Genomic DNA, 20,928 nt, shown 5'->3' with positions numbered 1-20,928 from the left:
ACCATACATGAAGCGAACTGACCCCCACCATGAAGATGTGGCACGACCACGAACTCGAAGCCAAACGAACACAGACCCAGACCCCAAACTCAAAGCCATATTAAAAACCCAAAATGCTACATCACAGCCACCTGCTCAGGACATCACATCAGAAAACTCAAGAAATTACACCTCAAGAACTCAAGAAGTCACAACACAGCAAATGACCCAGGATATCACAGCACAAGACCAAGGATACCACAGCAATAAATCTCACAAGGTCATCACACAACCCATTACCCAAGCTGTTACTACACAGGAGGCTAATGGAAAAGAGATCAAAACACAAAGCGACCCAGGAGATTACAACGCAAGACCCAGGATACCACAACAAAAGAACTCACAAGCCCATCACACAACCCATTACCCAAGCCGTTAAAACACAAGAGGCTAACGACCCAGGAGATGACAGCACAAGATCCAGGATATCTCCACAACAAAAGGCCATTACACAGCCCATTATACCAACATCAACTCCATCAACCAATCAAGAGGCTGCAGCACAGCCAACCAGCCCAGCACACCATCCCCACCACTTGTATATAGAGAGAGATGGCAGCTCCGGTCACACACTGCTTGCACTGGCACTAAGCCGAAAGCACCAGCCTGAAGATGGCGAGTGGGACCTCGCCGGCGTTGCCTAGATACTTTGAATCTTACGCGGGAGAGAACCCGAATAACCAAAGATCCATATATATATATATATATATATATATATATATATATATATATATATATATATATATATATATATATATATACACATATATATACACACACACACACACACACACACACACACACACATACATACATACATACATAGCAGGTGACATAGACCAGTTACAGGTATGCACTCTTGCTTTTTGCATTTAAAATACATTTGGAACTATAGTAATTCTGTTTAAAAATCTGTGAGAGATAATATCAGAAGACTGAAGCAGGCTTGTGTTCTGTTGTGGTTACAAGTTTTCTAAATGAATATGAGGCAAAATACTGTATAAATATTGTTGAATTGACTGGAAATAGTACATACACACACACACACACACACACACACACACACACACACACAATAGCCAAGGAAGTTTGATTTTAGTAGACTAATCTTTAAAAAAATGAAATCAGTAAAAAAAAATATCAGTAAATTGAAAGAAGTTTTAAAAGGTTAAGGATATTTGGAAATTATGAGAACTCAGAATTATATTCTATTTAGAAAGCATGTCCGTTTAAATAACATGTTCTTTAGTTAACATTAATATGCTTTCATATGAGTTGATTTGAAAGATATTGCATAATTTTTGTCAGTACTATTAACAGAATCTTTTATGAAAAGCTTCCAAATAAGCTTAATGATAGAGTAAAAGAATATATTATTTTATGGTAATCAGATTAAACTAAATAATACATTTCACATTATATAGACTGGCCTTTCTCACCATTTTTTTTCAGGAGGAACAGAAATAATTTCCAGATCTCAGGGATCTGCATTAAAACCATAAAAAATTGAAAAACTGTAGCATTCAGTTCTAACCTACACAAACCATGTTTACTATGTTTGCAGCAAAGCGGCATGCTAGTAACTGAATCACAGTATGTAAAAATTCACTTCACTAGAAGTGCTAGGACTACTTGGTGTGTGATTATTATTTTTTAGGAAAAAAAATTTGTATCACAATCTTATCACAAAACCCATAGTGATCTCTTACTGTCTATGAAAACCTAGATAGTTAAGAGTGATTGAAAGAAAAGTGAAGTGTGAAGCACTTTAAAATGATCTTTTTTAAAGAATGTGTAGGAATTAAAATGACAAATATAATTTAGCGTAGGTAATACTAAAATGATATATAATGGAGCAAAAAAAAATTAAAGGAAGAAATACATATACACCAGTGGGTTCTTCATGGGATTTGTGGTGTGTAGCTCTCTGAAGAAAGTTGACTTATGGCAGTTGGGAAAAAGAAAAATCCCATGCTTAATTTAAAATTGCTAACACAGTACTGTAGAATAATGAATTGATACAAACAGTTGATACTTGAATGCTGATACTTGAAATCCACTATATGGGTTCTCAAAGGACACTGCAACAGTAACATTGGCTGTCCCAAAGGAAGGATGGATATGCAAGAAATTATGTAGTTTAGTGTATAAAAGTATGCTGGTATGGAAAACTATGAAGCTGTTAAGATTCTTTGCCCTGGAATGTAGTGATTGTCCAAAGGGGACAGCATTAAAATTTCATGAAGAAGTCTACCAATCAGAGGTGGTATTCAGCAGGTTCTGACCAGTTCTGGAGAATCAGTAGTGGAAATTTTGAGTAGTTTGGAGAACTGGCAAATACCACCTCTGACTGGAGATTTTACAGTACCCTTTCCCTGCCACGCCCGCCAGAACCAGTAGTAAAAAAAATTGAATCCCACCACTGCTACCAACGGCCACAAATAATCTTGGTTTTCTAATATCAGAAATGTTATGGTCTGAATCCTAATTTCTAAGGACAATGATAGAAGGTGGTGGTTGCAGACATGTCCTGCTTGTGGTCTCCCGAGAGGCTCTATCTGAGTATTGTGTCTGTTGAACCTACAGTGCTGGGTTCAATAAGCTTTCATCTCATCTAGCACGAAGCTTCAATTCTATATTAATTTGTGCATGTTGAATAGATCAATTTTTAATTGCGTGTAGCTTACCAGCAGTGCTAACTATAGATTAATCCTCTCCTTGTGCACTCAGTGTATTTGAGTTGACTTCACAGTCCAGAATTTGGCATTTGTAGCAGAATTAGTTTTCTGAGACAGTCAGTTTCCTGTTGTGTTTTTCTACATTTTAATGTAACCTTTTGCTTTGTTTTTAAATGAAAGGGTTGCTTGATAGCATTTTATGCCATATATTTGTTACATTAAGATTTATTTTTAAGTAGCATGTATTTTTTCAACTTATGTGCATTTTAATACTGTAATAAGAAACTGAAAATAAAACTAGAAAAACATTCTTGTGAAGGCCAAAGGAGAGTGGTATATTTATTTGACTGGAAAATATAATTTCATTTGCATTTAGGGAGAGCTTGATACAGCATAACTATTTGTGTCAAATCTGTGCTTATGTAATATGTTTTTTTGTTTTAGGAGTGTATCTTGTAACAGACTGCAGCTTGTAAACATGGAGGCAATGAAAGTTGAATGGCTGGACAATGAACATAATTTTTAATGAAATGAAGTGTTTTTCCTTCTTGTTTTATCCTCAAGTAGTGATCAGAGAGGTGAGCCACTCAGACTTCAGGAAAAAAAAAAGGGGGGGGGGGGCAAAAAGAAAAACTAGTAACTTCCATAATTTTCTGCCCTGTTGCTATAGTTTCTTAATAGTTTCCTCTTCTCTTAGTCTGTTTGGTATTATGTATGTAAGTATAGCTTAAAAGAAGAAGTTATGAACTGCCTATTTGACTGATGATGGCTCGGAATTACATCAAATTGCTGATCCCTCTTCTCTCTGTCCTTCACTGCCCTTTATGTCAGAGTTTATAAGAATTTAGATGACAACATGGCTCACTTTGATACTGAGTATCAGCGACTGGAGGCCTCATATAATGACTCTCCCCCTGGAGAAGAGAATCTGATGGTTCACGTCCCGGAGGGAAGCAAATGTAAGTATAGATGGACTGCTAACCTCGGTATCAAAAACTCCAGTGGTATGCATGTTGAAAAGGAAAATTGGGGATTCTGCTCCATGTTGGTGGAGGAACTGCATTTCTTATACAATACGATCCTAATTTTCATTAAATCTAGTGGAGGGAAGTTTCCATAATAATTGGTTTTAGTTTTAGATATTTCAGATGCTATTCTTAGTTCGTTTCTCCTGGAAATTGAATGTTTCATCTCATAAATCAAAACACAAACAGGAACACAAATGCCTCTTAATTCCCTTTGGATGAGATTGTTTTAAGTGAAACTGGTAGTTGCAGTTTCTGCGAAGAGGTTCTCTTTTGGCAGACATTCTCCCTTTCTTGTAAAATCTTCTATGATGAATGTTGGAATGAATATTTTTGACATTTTGTCTTGTGTTGTAGCTCCCTGGCATCACATTGAAAATCTGGATCTTTTTTTCTCTCGTATATCCTTACCTGATTGCAGGGACAAAATAATTGAACACCTAGTCGAATTCCATTTATACCAAATTGGAAATCACTTAACAAGGAGCCTTTTAACTTCAGGATTAAGAAATTATTACAATAATAAACCATAGTGACATAAATTAGGAAATAATTGATAGATTAGTTGCATTCAACAGAGTACTATTGTAAATAAGTGCGGGGGAAAACTAGAGTGTGTTTCAGTTTCAATTATACAACATATAAATTATATATGTATAAATACACATATATTGTATATTTCATTTAGAAATGATCCTTGCAACTGATAGATTCCTCACAGATAACAAAAGATACAAGGATGTAAACTGTACAGACAGATAGTCCTCAATAACCACCATTGACCCTGGAATTTTGGTTTTAAGTCTTTGCAGTTAAGTGGGTCGCCAGGTAACCTGACTTGATTTTGTGACCTTTTTATATAACAGTCATAAAGAAGTCATTGGGGTTATTTAATGAACTAGGTGACTATAAAGTGAATCCATTCTGAATGGATGATTTTTTTTACTAGAAAGCAACAATAAATGCCTGAAACTAACAAAATAATTTCAAATGCCATGTGGCTGCAACCAGTCATGCCAAGTGCCCCAAATGCAGTCACATTACTGTGGTGGTATACAGCAGTCATAATTTGGAAAACAGGTCATAAATAACATTGGGGAGGGAGAGGTCTGTCATAATTTCCTACACAAGAATTACCTGCACTTTCAAAGGAAATTCTTTATGAAGAAAATTACTGACTCCCTACCTCAAGTGATAACTACTTAATATTATAGCAAGGCAGTTAAAAGTGGGAGAGAAAATACCATTTCTAAGTCACAGATTAAATTGGGGGTAGATTCTACAGCTAAAAATTTGACAATTCTCCTTGACTGTAATCTTCACGTCTATAACCTGCACCAGAAGAATGGCTTCACATGCATGCTTATCAGTGAGATCTTTGAGTTAATGTGAGTATAATTTTTTCCTTCCTGGATTTGTAGAAATAAATTTTAAGTTCCTATACTTAAAATACTTAATCCTATGCCTCTTGTCAATCAGAAGGTGAAAAATATAATAATCTCTCACCTAGGTTGGTGATACTTCGCAATGCACAATTCCAGTTACCATATTTTTAGGATTATAGGATGCACATTAGCTTTAGAGGAGGAAAACAAAAAAAAATCTACCTCTGCCTCCATTCGCTGCCATCGCAGCCCATTCGCCGCAACCCATTTATCGCCACTGCCGCCGCCCATTTGACTTCACTGTGGCCCATTCGCTGCCACCATGGCCTGTTCACCGCTGCCCGTTCACTGCAGATTGCCACGAACATGCGGTGGTGGTGGTGATAGGCAGTGGCGGCCTACAACAGCTGATTGGCACCCTACCAACCCTCCCCACCGCAATATTCACTCTATAAGATGCACAGACATTTCTACCCACTTTGGGGTGGGGGGAGTGCATCTTATAGTCCGAAAAATATGGTAAGAAATCTTGTCTTGATGTCCTGACTCAGTTCGAAAATTGATCATAGGAAACCTGATACTTTCTGTTAGCCCAGGTCCTTTCCTGGACACTCTTGCCACTGTCATCACTCTCCCGCTGGTACCACAAGTGTTGTTCAAGGTCCATCTGGTCCAATCTAATTTTTCTTCTTTGTTCTTATAGGCAATTCATCTTTGTTGTGGCCTTTACTACTTTCCTTGTCAGCTGTGTTGACTATGATATTCTCTTTGCCAACAAACAAGTGAATCACAGTCAGCATTCCAGTGACCCAGTCAAGGTGACTCTGCCAGATGCTTTCCTGCCTCCCAATGAGTGCAGTGCCAGGTAAAGATAGCAGTGACTAAATACAGCCACATCCTTTGTTCATCTTTGTGAGACTTAATACAAGATCTCCCAGATAAGCAAGTTCCCGAGCGTCATAATCGGTAATGCTCCATCACTACTGTATGTTGAGAAATTTAGCTTCTAGTTAGAAATGTTTTCAGTTGTTTGACTTGGGAAATGGAATATTACATGTCCCAGCTTGTACACTGGCTAATTTGTGATTCCCAATAGCAGTTACAATGGATCTTAAACTTCATGTATTATTTACTTGCAACAGTTTTAATAAGGTTAGCTAGCCCATCTTTGGTCTTCTATTCCCAGTAAATGGACGAACCACACATGGGGGAGGGGGGAATCTGTTTTAAAAAGACCACTTTCATATTTTTAAACTTCAATGTATGCAGTATTGTTTATCTGGATGTACATTCAATTTATTTATTTTTTTACATTTTATAATTATAAATTATCATTCTATTTATGACATTTGTTTTATGTTTTGAATCATCAAGGACCAGTTTGACTGGGAGTGAGTAGGTGATGTCATATGATTCATAGAGCTTTGTTTTGTTTATGTAATGATGTCCGTGATATTTTTCCCATTAGTCTTACCAGCCCAGCTGCTTTGGTTATTGGTATCTTCATATTACACATTATCCAGATTTTGCTAGAGTTGCCTGAATTCTGGTAATGGGAGAAGAAAGAGTTTATTCATATTGCTAAAGCATAAAGGCGGTAGCTTTTCTTTCCCATCGGTGACTCAGTCTCTCTTTTCTCTCATAGAATCCAAGCCAACGGATTTCTTCTCTCCATCCTAGTGATTTCAGGGGTCTTCTGGATTCACCGGCTGATTAAATTCATTTACAACCTTTGCTGCTACTGGGAAATACATTCTTTTTATGTGAATGCGCTCAAAATTCCCATGGTAAGCTATTGAGATTCCCTTCACTAGCAGTTCATTCAAGTGGAAAGGGACCTGAGTGAAACTTTTTTGTTTAGAGGCCTTGTGATTCACCAGCGAACGCAGTGTCTTTTCAGGCATCCCAGGGACACCTGGCTACTGGGGAGTGGGGTGGGGTGGGGTGCTGGATTAAAAAGCCTATTCTACTACCAGCAAGGTAGTAGATGCATTCTTCTTTTTTTACAAGTATAAATGTCACAATCCATAACGCACGGTACTTCTATAATCATAAACAATTCTAACAATTAAATCCCAGAGCTAAATTTTTGTTTCTTTTTGCCATTGTTAAATGGTACAACAGTCATCAGTACTGGTATTGTCTGAAATAGAAATAACATTCTAGGTGAAATAGTCATCTTAATCATTCAAATTCTACCCAACAATGACAACTGTTGTTTGTCCTACCTCAGTAAGTCTTTTTTTACCATCGTTCCATACCTTAGCATAGTTATTCTGAAACTGCATACAATTCACATTAGTCAATGTAACCCCTAGATATTTAACCTTCTCAATTTTAGAAGCCATCATTTTCATCAGAGTCTCTTGGTCTTGTGTACTCACTTTAAAAAAAAAAAGTTTTGGATTTACTTACATCCATTCTAATGCACCAAAGTCTTTCACTTCCTTCATTTCATGAAGTGCTCAATACCATTCTGGGGTTCTTGCAAAACCAAGTCAAAAGCCTTCATTGTATAGGCCTCTTTTTTGGTTTTCAACCCTGTTATTTTCTCATCCTAATATCTTCAATTAACACTTAAAAACCAAAGATGACAAAGAACATCCTTGTCTTGCCCCTTCTGTATTTCAAGTGATTTAGTTAGATTCTCCCCAAAGTTGAGATCTTCCAAAGTTTTGAACACAAAAGAGCAAATAATCAAAAGTTTGCTCTGCTTCAAGAAAAATCAGTGCCACTTGCTTCTCATTTTCCTGTTGCAAATACTCTATTATAGGGGACCCCCCCCCCCTTCCGGTCTGAGGCCCTGGGCCAGGCTGTAGCCTGTTGGAAACTGCCCTGTGTAAGTGGCAGATGAGTGTGTGCAAAGCTGCATTTGTGCAAGCAGCAGGCATTCACAAAACTATCCCTCTCCCTGCCGCTGCGGGTCCACAGAGCCGGAAAGATTCAGGATTGCTGCTTTATTACATCCAATACAATTTCCACATTATCTTTTAATTGTCTTTTGAGTAAAATTTGATCATCTTGCAAAATCCTTTTTACTTTATCAGCCAATATTGTTGTAAATATTTTATAACCAGTTAAGTAGATATACATTCTTGTCAAAGTAATAAAGTGGAGATAAGAACTTGCTCTGTGTTTTAAAACCCTTCCTCTCCCAAAATGCCTCGCAAGTCTCTGAATTTACTTGCTATGTGCTGCTCCTTAGTGACCTTTCTTTGCAGTTGTGCAGTGTTGCTGGTTTTTCCAGTCTGGTGACGATCCCAAGGAAGTTTAGTTCTGCCCATTGATCCATCTTGCTCTTCTGATTTGCTTAGTTGAGTGGCAGGGCTGTTATACTCTGCAGCTGCTTTTCTGGATTTGCCGATATCTATTTCTAGACCCTTGGCCAGCTCTGTTAGAAGCTGAGTTTCTTTATTAAGAATTTGCTTCTCTGTCCCCAGGTCCTGGGAACGTTCAACTCAAAATTATAGAACAAGCAAGCAAACGAAGTAATGCAGAAAAGATCTCTGTATGATTTTTTTCTTGGCTGCTATGCATGGCATCACCCTTTCAAGTTTAAAATTAGATGCCTTCATTTTATATACTTGTGACTGGGAATCTGCACTGTTTTTTTTGACATAGTTAAATTTGACACTTCAAAAGAAAGTTGACTGAAGTTCCTTGAGATATACAAGAGATTTTGGAATTAAATGCTCATAAAGTGATTGGCATTTTAGGAGCAGATCTCTATAAATAATAAGTGAATAAGTGTTATCTTTACATTGGGATATAGGAAGAGGACAAAAGAACTGACTAGGCACAAGACTAAAAATACTTGTTCTGTACATACCGTAATTCTCAGACTGGAGGATTCACAGAAGCTCGATTCCTAAAGTCTACGGATATGTTGGTTTTTTTTAGGAATTAGCATAGGAAGTGGTAAAATTATCGCCTTCTTCTAGTCAGTTCAGGGAAAGTGATTCCATTGGCCCTTATCATGCCACTGATTACGTCCTCTGTCTACTTACTTGCAGTCCAATTTGCCCTACTATACCTGGCAGGAGGTACAAGCACGGATTATACAAATCCAAAAAGAGCACCAGATCTGCATTCATAAGAAGGAGCTGACGGAACTGGACATCTACCACCGCATCTTGCGCTTCAAGAACTACATGGTAGCCATAGTGAACAAGTCACTCCTGCCTGTGCGCTTCCATCTTCCCCTACTGGGAGACACTGTCTTCTACACCCGTGGTCTCAAGTACAACTTTGAACTCATTTTCTTTTGGGGTCCAGGCTCGCTCTTTGAGAACGAATGGAGTCTGAAGGCTGAGTACAAGCGTAGTAGCAATCGCATGGAGCTGGCTGATAAACTGGGCACCCGTATCTTATGGATTGGCATTGCTAATTTTCTCCTTTGTCCGCTTATACTTATATGGCAGATTCTTTATGCTTTCTTCAGTTACACTGAAATTCTCAAGAGAGAACCAGGCAGCTTGGGTGCCCGTTGCTGGTCTCTCTATGGCCGCTGCTACCTGCGACATTTCAATGAGCTGGACCATGAGTTGCACTCAAGACTCAGCAAAGGCTATAAGCCAGCTTCCAAGTACATGAACTGTTTCATTTCTCCCCTGTTTACTATTGTGGCGAAGAACGTGGCCTTCTTTGCTGGTTCTATCCTTGCTGTCCTCATTGCCCTCACAATTTATGATGAAGATGTACTAGCTGTAGAACATGTTCTCACAACTGTCACCATCCTGGGAGTGGCTGTCACTGTCTGCAGGTGAGTGGGAATGGTTGGATTGAAGCTATCATGGTTTGGGAGGCTTTCTTTATGGTTGGAGAATAATAACTGTTACTATGCAGGTAGTAAAAGCAATCTATTAATTTAAAATGTATATATTAAACACCAAGGGCTCTTATGTTTGCTCCCTCTCTGATTTTACTGCTAGAAGACAAATTAGAAGTGTCACTCTTTCCTATTTTAGCAGTTATGCCTAGAACATTTTAGAGTACCATGAGTCTGAGACTTAACTAAGCCTCACAATTCATGTCTTTCAGTTCAGTTAAGCAAGGGCCTTTCCTAATTCATTAATCACGATGGCAGGATGCTTTGAAGTTGACTTCATTCTAATGCTTGCATCATAAAACTTTGAGAGGTCAGGAGACAAAACCCGGTTTTTCAGGAATCTTAAGACTTACTTGACACATGTTATTGGTTTTTTTTTCTGAATCTAACAGGGATACAGTTGTTCACTATAAAGTGCATAGACACTGTAACTTTATAGCAGAGAGAAAAAGGGTACTAGTTGTGGAGTCACCAGTTTACTTGAGGGAATTGAAACAGAAAAAGAAAGTGGAAGAATTAGCAAATAAAGAGATGAAATAGGAAGAAACAAACAGGATGCAAATAATTGAGAGGGGCCCTTGGTGCTCTCTGAACTTGGTTGTTTTCTTCTAGATGTTTCATTACCCAAACTAGGTAACGTCATCAGTGCTAGTAAAAAGTGGGGTTTGCTCTCAGATTATATATTCTAGAGAGCAAACTCCACCCCTTATTAGGATTGATGATGTTACCTAGTTTGAGTAATCAAACATGTGTAAGAAAACAGTCAAGCTCAGAGAATAACAAGACCCCTTTATTTCAACCCTGAGCTACAAATATTCTCCTTTATTGATATAAATAATTGCAAGTTGAAGGTTTCTCTTTTACATTGTTGTTTATGGATCAGCATTTAAATCAACCTGACATTTTATGAATTACAATATATGTTGTATATGTTCAGTGGTTAAAAGGGTTCTGGAGAGATGTAATCTGCAGCCAATGTCATGTCAATTAACAATTGGCATTGGAGGAATTATTACAAGATTGCCCTACATGTAAGCTAACATTGCACTTGATAAAACTTTTTATAGAAAAGTAATACAATCTGAAAGTCTTCAAACTAGAAGATAATGGTACAATTTGTTTGCGAGACAAAAAAAAATTGTAAGATTAATTGCCTTCCTCCACAATGAATACATGGATTAGAGCTGCCTGTGCTGTGTCTGAAGCACTAAGAATTCCTATATAATCTTTATCTGTAATCTGTCCTTCCATTACTATAAAAAAAAAAAAGAAGTGTAAACAGTAGCAATATGTATTCTTTGCCAACAAGCTACTTCCTGTCTGCAGCTGCTTCTCAAGGGATGTAGAACTCCTTGGCTCCAGTTTATGTGGCTTGTGCACCCTTTCTGTCCCTGCAGGTCCTTCATCCCAGACCAACACCTGGTTTTCTGCCCTGAGCAGCTGCTTCGGGTGATTCTGGCACATATCCATTACATGCCTGACCACTGGCAAGGAAATGCCCATCGTTATGAAACCAGAGATGAATTCGCTCAGCTCTTCCAGTACAAGGCGGTAAGATAGGATAGGTTCGAGGGTGGGAGGGCCCTGTCAATCAAGAGAGGTCCCGAGTAGTTACTAGTTATAAACAAGATGCTTACATAAGAATCTCCAGAAATTCAGGGACCTTCTCATTTGGAGCAACAGTCGTGCTTGTAGTCATCCTGAGCTATGTTGGTAATATTCACTGTGGTGTTTTCTAAGACTGAATGGTTTGTTTTCTGTGTTCATCAAAGGTGTTCATTCTGGAAGAGCTGCTTAGTCCCATTGTGACGCCCTTGATTCTCATTTTCTGTCTGAGGCCCAAAGCTTTGGAGATCATCGACTTCTTCCGCAACTTTACAGTGGAGGTGGTGGGTGTGGGAGACACTTGCTCCTTTGCCCAAATGGATGTGCGCCAGCATGGGCATCCTGCAGTAAGTCCCACCAAAAAATTAAAAAATTGGAAATTAACTAGGAATTCAGAAAAGGCCGTTCTTCAGTAGGATGTTAATTGAATGGAAGTATACCCGAAAAGTAATTTAAATCGCAGAGCACAGAAGTGAGGGGATCAAATAATAAAATGCAGCTTACATGTGGTGGTAATTGCTTTCACTCTGTCAGCTAAGTTATCAAGGTACAAAACAGTATTTTCCTCTACTGTAGCCTTAAAATACTGTAAAAGCCTGATCACTCTTTTAGGCTCCTGGTACACTTGTGAATTTCATTTTCACAATATGAAATGTGATTTACATATCAGATGTACACTGTTTGTAGGGTTTTTTTTAAAGAATAACTGCATACTGGAAAAAATAATGATTCTAGGAGAAGCCGTTGTATTATTTTTTTTCTTGCACAAAATCAAGTAAATACGGATGGTGGGGATAGTTAGCTCTGATACTTCCCTGAGCTCTGCTCTGATTGTTTTGCAGTGGATGTCAGCTGGGAAGACAGAAGCCTCCATTTATCAGCAAGCTGAAGATGGCAAGACAGAGCTGTCCCTCATGCACTTTGCCATCACCAATCCACACTGGCAACCACCTCGGGAGAGCACAGCTTTCATTGGTTTGCTGAAGGAAAGGGTGCACCGTGATAGCAGCCTGGCATTGGCCCAGCAGGCTGTCTTGCCTGACAATGCACTTTTTACCTCTATCCAGTCACTACAGTCTGAATCTGAGGTACCCACATAGAAGACGATGAGAACTAACAAATGGCAATGCTACTTTTGTGAGATGTCTTGCCCCCATACAGGAGAGAATTGGTGTCTCTTTGTAGAGCTTTGAGAATGGGGGGGGGACTGTTTGGGAATCTAAGCCAAGAATAGTGTTCTTGCTGGTTAGGCTGAGAAGAACCAAGGCACAATGCCAACTATGTGTAGTCATTTGCTCTGTGCAGTGACTCCAATGGACTACAGCTCCCAAACACCTTTATATATTCTAAGTTGACTTGACCAGTTCTGCATAAGGGCTTTCCTCACACCTGTGGTACTCTTTTCACCAGAGTAGCATTACCTCAGTTCATGAGAAGCCATCTTTGTTGCGAGAACTGTTGTATAGGCTGAAATCTTCCATGTCCTGCTTTGAGTAGGTTTCTTGTATTCCATCTTTCATTTGCACTTCTTAAAACAGAAACAGGCAATCTAGGAGCTGCAAGCAACATCTTCTAGCAGTCTGGAATAATTCAGCCTCAATTCCAGTAATATTCCCAAATTCTGACATTGCCATTTTGCCCATTTTTTTTTTGAGGAATTTAAAGATAAGAACAATAGCAATTTGTTTTTGTTTCCAGATGATTTTTCACCTCATTTTCAAAAGCATGAAAAAAAATTAAAAGTTTTTTAGCTGTTTATTTTCATTCATCAGTGAATGGCCTCCTGTGGCTCTCAGAAAATCACAAAGTTAAGTCCTTGTCCCAAACCCTTTAGAAGTAGCCAACCCCAAATACTCCTCACAGTATTTCTGTTACTGACACTCTCATGCAAATTTCAGGTGCCTTCTGTGGAATTTCTATAAAGGTTTCCCACTGAGCCTCATTGAATCTCTTGCTTTCCTTTTTTCTATGTGAAGAGTCAACTATCCAGTTTTAATATCTTCCAGAAAATCCCACATGCCTTCTAGGGTTGGGATTGGTGAATGGATTAGCTTTCAGAATGGGAGAGAGAGAGTTTTCGGCTCTGCCCATCGCAGGTTCAGAGCTAAAATTGGAAAGGGATGGTGAAATTCTAGTGACAAACATGGGGAGAGAATCCTGCTCCTGCAGAATTAAAATCCCTCTTCTCTTCTGTCTGCAGCCACACAGTCTGATTGCCAATGTGATTGCTGGCTCTTCGGCACTTGGGTACCAGACAATCCGTGATGCACAGACTTCACGGCACCTGTCTGCTGTCTCTGAGGTGGCATCTGCTTTGCGTTCCTTCTCCCCTCTTCAGTCTAGCCAGACAATACATGGCAGTTCCCATGCTGATGGTGCCCAGCTTCGGGGACATGGTGCAATGACAGGCTCAGGGTAAGATATAGTGTGTAGTAAGCATCTCCTGGAAAAATTCTTAGAGATCAATAATCTCATCAATATTTTATCTGGGATGCTTTGAGAGTATATTATGAGGAGTAATTTTTACTTGATGCTTTTCCTAGTAAAGAGGAGGGAGGGCAATGTCATTTTTTCCTCTAAACTGAACATTTTAAGGCCTTGAATTGTCCCTTCCTGCACCATCTAGATTTTTTTTTGTATGATTGAAGCTTCATAAAATTGGTCACTTCTCCAAGGCTTCACAAAAGCTGCTTTGTATTTTGAATGTGTGTTTTGCAGTCCCATTCTGGATGATGTAGAATCATAAGCCCATGACTGTGTACCCAGTTAGAATAGAGCTGCAAAGCATATATATGATTGATAAAAAGTTTATTTAACAGATGAGTGCTGGAAGGTGAGGCGGTCTTTCTGAATATCAGTGTGTTTTTTTCTACCACCACATTTTGATTCTTTCCTTCACTTTGGCTGCAGGGTGGATGCCAGGACAGCAAGCTCTGGCAGCAGTGCTTGGGAAGGTCAGCTCCAGAGCCTAATTCTTTCAGAATATGCCTCCACTGAGATGAGTCTGCATGCTCTCTATATGCATGAGGTAATATGGTCATAATGACTTACGCTGGGGGTATTTGTGGGGCAGGGGAGAGGAGGAAGTGAAAGAAATGACAGTGGTGTGAAGATGTCATTGCATATATGTGGCCACTTCTGAGCTTGCCTAAGGCATTGCAGCATAAATAACAATTAATATGTAAATATGTCTAAATCTAAAAGATTTTACTTTATTTATTTTATTTTGTCAAGTGATTACAAGATAACAGGTGTAAATATAAACATAGTTATGAATAGATAAAATGGATACATATAAGAAAAATAAAAGAAACAATAGGACAGGGACGGTAGGCACGTTGGTGCGCTTATGCACGCCCCCTACAGACCTCTTAGGAAAGGGGTGAGTTCAGTAGTAGACAGTCTAAGGTTAAAGTTTTTGGGGTTTGGGGAAGAAACTACAGAGTTCGGGTAGAGTATTCCAGACATTGACCACTCTATTGCTGATGTCGTATTTCCTGCAATCAAGTTTGGTGCTGTTAACCTTGAGTTGGTATCTATTGTGTGCTCTTGTGTTGTTATGGTTGAAGCTGAAGTATTCATTGACAGGTAGGACATTGCAATATATAATTTTATGTACTATACTTATACTTAAATCACATCTTATATGTAAGATGTGAATATGTATTGTTATGTTCATGTTTTATTTATTCAATTGTAAGTTGATTTGGTGGCTCATACCATGTAACAAAACAACACATAATAATAAAGATAAAAAGTACACATGGCATGTTGACACTTTGGCATCTAGTTTGCTGGAGATGACACTGATTTTGAAGTCTTGGCTTGAGGCAGAAAAGTCTTTGTATACTGGCGCTGCATTACAAAAAGGAAACGGAGGCAGAACAGTGAAAGATATAATGGTGAAAACATAAACTATATGGGATTTATTTTACATTTAATCTTAATTTTGAAAGTTAGCTTCAGCATGATTTATACTGCTATTAGGGCTGTCCAGTATTTTGGATTCATCTGGGAAGTCAAAATAGGCACATTTGTTTCAGGATTCCCACTGCTGCAGGAAAGCTTATGTCGTAGCTACCTTGTCCTAGACCCAAGTATGGCTGTTTTAGTGAATCACATATGGATGTTCAATCATGCTTCCAAAGAACTTCTTCTCAGTTACAACCAAATCATTGCATAGCTCTGGTGATTACTCATGAATTTAAATAATGTTTCTCAAGTCATTTCTGAAACATTTAGAACTGTATCCATATTTCTGGGAGGGCGCTTATATAACTGTGGACATACGTTGTGGATTTTGCTGTAAACTCAAAACTTCCTGCTAGCATAGGGAATTGCGCTTGTATTATCCTGAAGTATCAAACTGAACTCAGGATCTGCGAAATAAGAATCACATCATAAGAGATCATATTGGAAAACTTCAGGCAAAACTGCATCATACACTGTAGCTAGATGCATTTACATTTGAATTTTAGGTAACAGAATAGAACTGAACCTTCTGTTTGTACAGACGGGGACTCCACACACACATGTAGGACTGCAGGGCAGCTAATTTCAGGTCTGTAGCTAGATTTACTTGGGACCTCTCCATAACCTTTACTTGGCTAAACACAGTCCCACTTTGTTTATTAACTCGTTTTCACAGCTGCACAAGCAGCACGCCCAGTTGGACCTTGAACGACACTTGTGGCACCGGCGGGAGAGTGATGAGAGTGGTGAGAGTGCCCAGGAAGACCCAGAGGCCCAGAGGAACACCCCTAGCAGCACCATGCCTCGCTCAGCCAGTTATCCGTTTGCCTCCCCGCGCCAAGCTGGTGATGAGGCCTCTGCTCTACAGGCAGGCTTCCAGCGCCGTTATGGAGGTGTCTCGGGTATGTATAAAGTCTGGTAAATCCATGGTCATCCTGCATTCTTCAGCCAGAAGGGCTGAAATGACTTTTGAATAAGCCACAACATTTTGTTTGCATGATACAATGAACCCGTGATTTGCAAACCATAGTGAGTAGGCCTTGCATTAACTTCATTGTTTATCAATTATACATCAGGGCCTTATTCTTTCATTATTCTCAGATTACTAAGGGTAGGAGTTATTTTAAATGTTAAATCCTACAGAGAACCTCTTTATACTTAATAATATGGGAAATGCATGAAATAGAAGGTGCAGTCCTTGTCATAAGATGAGGCTGCCCTGAGACTCCTTGTCAGCTTCTTAAGTTTTGTTTCTATAGTTCTTGTGAACTATAGGTGAACATGATCACATACAGAATACTAGCCAAAAGTAACAATAATACCATTGTAAGCTTGAAAAGTTTCCCAAACGTTCCCCTTTATTGCTTCTGTAGCTGAAAGCTTCCCCCCCCACCCCATAATTTTTACTCTTATTTTCTCTTCTTAATAAGTTACAGTGCTTTCTTCAAGCAATGGGTGAGTTCCATTCCATTCCTTCTGTCCTATTATAGACCCTGGTCCAGTGAATAGGGCTCCATCACACTTTGCTCGGCTGCCACTTGGGGGCTGGGCAGAAGATGGCCAAGCTGCTCGACACCCAGAACCTGTCCCAGAAGAGAGCTCAGAAGATGAGTTGCCACCTCAGCTACACAAGGTACAGCTTGTTTTATTCCCTGGTATTAGCAGTGGGTGTGGTGTGTGTTATCTCCTAAAAAGAAGGAATCTCCCATATCTTAAGAAGTAGTTATTGGGGACATGAGGGCCCAGATTGTTGGGGGCAATATGCTGACTCTGTAAACCTTAGGGCTGTAAAGCAGTATATAAGTCTTAAGCGCTGTTGCTATGAACAGGAGGGTCAAGGACAGCAAAATAGCTGGCGTGACCATGTACCAAAACCCACCCACCCCTTATTGACATGCATCCTACGCATCCCATGTTCATGAAAAGGAGTGACGCTTCAATTGCCTAGATGTAGCTTCCGATTTCACATAGTTGAACACACACACACACACACACACAGCCTAGTGGTAATGCAGTGCTGCACATTGCTACCAAGAACTGTTTTGTCAAGGGATATATTAATTGATTTTGATGTAGAAATGGAAATGGGTGTGCCACCGACCTTAGAAGGGCATGTATACTGGGTTTTGTTTCTGACTAAATCAGTATCCTTCCTGTCAAAATAACTGCCTCTGTCTTAAACAATAACCCCTCCCTCCAGGTGTAACTGTGAAGGCTGAAGATCCAATGGGGGTTCCAGACCTGGGGCCTATCTCGGCTGGTGAGCAGTGAGTTACCCTGCCCTAGAAGATATGTGTTAGCTCTAGCATCCATGGCCTGGACATCAGAATACAAGGGTAACCGATGTGATGCTGTCAGTGGTGCCTTTTGGGGTGGGCAGAACTCTATCCAGACATGCATCAGACCGGTGATGCATTAGCTGTGCATAGGCTGGGGTGTGTGTATTTACATATATTGTCTGTATCTACATACGTGTTGTCCATGTTGGAGAACCATCCAAGACCTGCACAGAATGCCACAGAGCACACAAGAAATGGGTGAGACAAGCAATGCTCAACCTGCCTGATGAAATCTTCTTCAGTTGGGAAGAGGACCTGCTTGTGGATCCTGTTCAGCAGCCAGAAGAGCTGCTCCGTTGTCTAGACTACAACATGACTAAAGATGCAATCAGGATGTAGATTTGGACTCAGGAAAAGAAGGGCTGTGAGAGATTATTTTTGTAACAAGAATTGAGGGCCAGACTTCCTCCACCCACTGACAGAGCCTGACTCAACTGAAGCGGTCGCACACAGCAAAGGAATACATCATCTTCGATTTTTCCATTCTACATAGATGCCAGACTAGAAGAAAAGAATACCCTTGTGGTGCCATCATCACTTCTATCATAGGATTTGCCTTTCTTTGGGCATAATTGATTTCTCATTGCTTGGGGGCCATATTCATTTCATGTCCTACCCCGCCCATATCAGATCACAGGTTTATCATGGTAATGTTTGCCTGAGACAAGATCTGAAGTGATCTAAGTCAGCTTTATAAAATAATGCCCAGCCTAAAAGCCTTGAAAGAAACTCTGCTCTAAAAGCCCTTGATTCTCCTGCTGAGACTCAGAATCAAGAATAAGACTTTGTACTCTGTGTGGGTGTGTATATGTATGTGTCTATGTGTGTGTGTGTGAGAGAGAGAGAAAGAGAGAGAGAGAAAGACGAGTGGAGATTACCAGTGCTTATCAGAGGCATGATAGGCATATCATATTTAAGTAATTCTTTAATATCCTGCTTGGCTTCTCCAAATTGGTGCTGCCCCATTCGTGATTTTCTTTTTGTTTTCCCTTTGGGTGCCTTGATGGTAATTATGCAGCTCTCATGGAAATACCATATGCCAAAAAAAAAAGCTATCTTAAAACTCAAGAAGGGATGACTTTCATATTTTTACCAAAAGAGTTAATTAAACTCACAATTCAACAGATAAAGCCCTATTTCAAACTGTCTACAGAAACACTGGTTTTCGATTCTTGCCCTTGGTCTTCTGTCCTTTCTGTATTATTTGTAGGCTAGCTGGGCCTAGTTAAGTAGTAGGAACCATTGTGGTTTAAAAAAAAACACTATTTTTTCTGAATTTTGTTTTTGGAGAGCCCATAGTCACAATGGGTCATATTTTAAATTCTCATTAGCCTTTTAGGTAATGATCAGTGACAACCACTACCTTGTGTTAAAGAAGTAAGTTCTCCCAGATAATATATTCTGTTTTAGTTGTCGCAGACTAGGCTGTGCAGGATCCCATAGCTGATTTTTCTGGGGATGTTTCATGTTTGGGAAAGCCAGATTCCTGAATTTTATATACTTTCCTAGGGGTTTTTGAAGGAAAACAAAAACAGATTATGTATCCTCAGTTTTCCACAGACTTGTTTCTAGTTCATGGCTGAGTATTTTCCTGTACTCATCATTTCTCTCCCAGTAGTTTTATCAAGTATCTATGGGATAGGGAAATGTTGTTGAGCTGCAACTGCAGAGTGTTGTCTGCCAAGAAATAAAAGAACTTTCAGTAACTACCCTGCAGGTGCTGTTTCTTGGCCTGATAAGAGTCGTAATCTAGGATGTCTGGTGTAGGACCACCGCTGACCTATAAGGTGCCTTTGTGCAAAAAGCTTTTTACCACCAGAGCATCAAATCATGTCAGTGGTTTCCCAGTGCTTCAGTCTCCCTTTTCTTCCACAGCACATGCGCAGAATAGTAACTAAAATAACTTTGTCCTCCAAACCAATTGCCTGCAATGTGGCACTGGGATACTACTGCTCCCATAATTCCCTCCCCTCACCCCAGTGTCATGGTGCCTTTGTACAATGCACAACTCACGCACCTTCGTGTGGCTGTGGTTTAGTTCTCTAAGTTGGGTCAGGATGGTTTAAAACTACAGATACAGCTAGGATCAGCATTATGCCTACTCCTTATTAGTATACTGAGAAATCCAGCAATATTGACATATCCCTGTAGAAAGCAGAATCACTTTGTAGATTGCTGCTTTGAATTGTGCTGGTCAAGTATGGGCTCTTCTTCAGCCTCCGTCTTGACGTAGCTTAGCCAAAAGGATAGCAGGGGAGGCAATACTAGCAGTCCTGCATTCTTCTTATCTTTGCTCCATCTGCATCTGCATGGAATGGCCACCTTCTACCTCCACGTTTATTTGTGGCATTAGGGAGGCCAGTTTGTATGTGAATAATGCAAGTGGTTTGTAAAGCAGAGCCGATTGTCCAGCTTCCTGTACAGTGCCGTATCTACTGAATAAAGGAGGTGTTCTCTGAAGGGTCTGGCCATTTGTGTGGGGTTATCCATTACACCCAAGTTTAAATTAGAAATGTAAGAGAGTTATGTTAGCCCACCTGCAAAGGGTACATTTTAGCCAAGATTTCAACTCACCATGACATGCCACTTCAAATGCCATCTTAAATCACTTCAACCGTGCAGTTGAAATACAACATTTATTTTGAGAGCAGTGGACACAGTGAGTGTGAGCGCTTAGGTCAAATGACCCTCATTGTGAAGGTTTGGATATCCTGCTCCATGCACTTGTTCTCAATGGTGTGTCTCTGCATAAAGCCACTGTTTCTTAATACTGACTGCTTGCAGAATGGACCAAGCTGAATCCCAGATTGTACGTCATCACTTTTGAGACATCAAGAGAGATGTGGTTCTTCGTTTAATAGTTTGGTGTTAAGATAACATTCTTCTACAAGTTAAGAGGTCAAAAGGCACATCAGTTTTATTAAACCTGGTGAAGGTGGAATGTTATTTCTGCAAATCAAGAGTGATGTTGGTGCTTATTGACTGCATATGTTACCATGTGCTATGAGGGGTCTTTGATGCTCTCTGAGCTTGATTGCTTTCTTACAGATGTTTCAT

The 20,928-nt window shown here is 39.6% G+C and overlaps 1 protein-coding gene and 1 long non-coding RNA gene across 2 annotated transcripts; one reads left to right on the top strand and one right to left on the bottom strand.

Annotated features, from left to right (window-relative positions):
* Positions 1-3,032: 3,032 nt before the first annotated feature.
* On the bottom strand, positions 3,033-7,973 carry LOC148133208 (uncharacterized). The gene is made up of 3 exons (XR_015746625.1): positions 7,543-7,973; positions 6,602-6,673; positions 3,033-4,153 (listed from the first exon to the last, which is right to left on the bottom strand). It is a non-coding gene; the product is annotated as an uncharacterized LOC148133208 (long non-coding RNA).
* ATG9A (autophagy related 9A) lies at positions 3,555-20,331 on the top strand. The gene is made up of 14 exons (XM_026665572.2): positions 3,555-3,676; positions 4,100-4,143; positions 5,066-5,130; positions 5,831-5,992; positions 6,773-6,914; positions 9,141-9,889; positions 11,353-11,506; positions 11,728-11,907; positions 12,403-12,648; positions 13,761-13,975; positions 14,471-14,588; positions 16,209-16,434; positions 17,023-17,165; positions 17,733-20,331. Exons 1-14 carry the CDS (start codon positions 3,574-3,576, stop codon positions 17,736-17,738), a joined length of 2,553 nt encoding a protein of 850 aa, XP_026521357.1. The 5' UTR covers positions 3,555-3,573; the 3' UTR covers positions 17,739-20,331.
* Positions 20,332-20,928: the final 597 nt, after the last annotated feature.

This window comes from Notechis scutatus, chromosome 1, assembly GCF_049901735.1.
Source record: "Notechis scutatus isolate UNSWTSFEM ecotype Mainland chromosome 1, rNotScu1.2, whole genome shotgun sequence".
In the NCBI taxonomy this organism is placed as follows: domain Eukaryota; kingdom Metazoa; phylum Chordata; class Lepidosauria; order Squamata; family Elapidae; genus Notechis; species Notechis scutatus.
Note: the sequence above shows the minus strand (reverse complement) of the source record. Positions and strands in the feature narration are given on the sequence as shown.

Bases quoted from the DNA above. Each gene is read 5' to 3' on its own strand.
- ATG9A (XM_026665572.2), top strand. From the start codon at position 3,574: ATGGCTCACTTTGATACTGAGTATCAGCGACTGGAGGCCTCATATAAT. The intron at 4,144-5,065 runs ATATCCTTACCT...TGTAATCTTCAC, and splicing joins TGGATCTTTTTTTCTCTCGT to GTCTATAACCTGCACCAGAA. The intron at 11,908-12,402 runs GTAAGTCCCACC...ATTGTTTTGCAG, and splicing joins GCCAGCATGGGCATCCTGCA to TGGATGTCAGCTGGGAAGAC.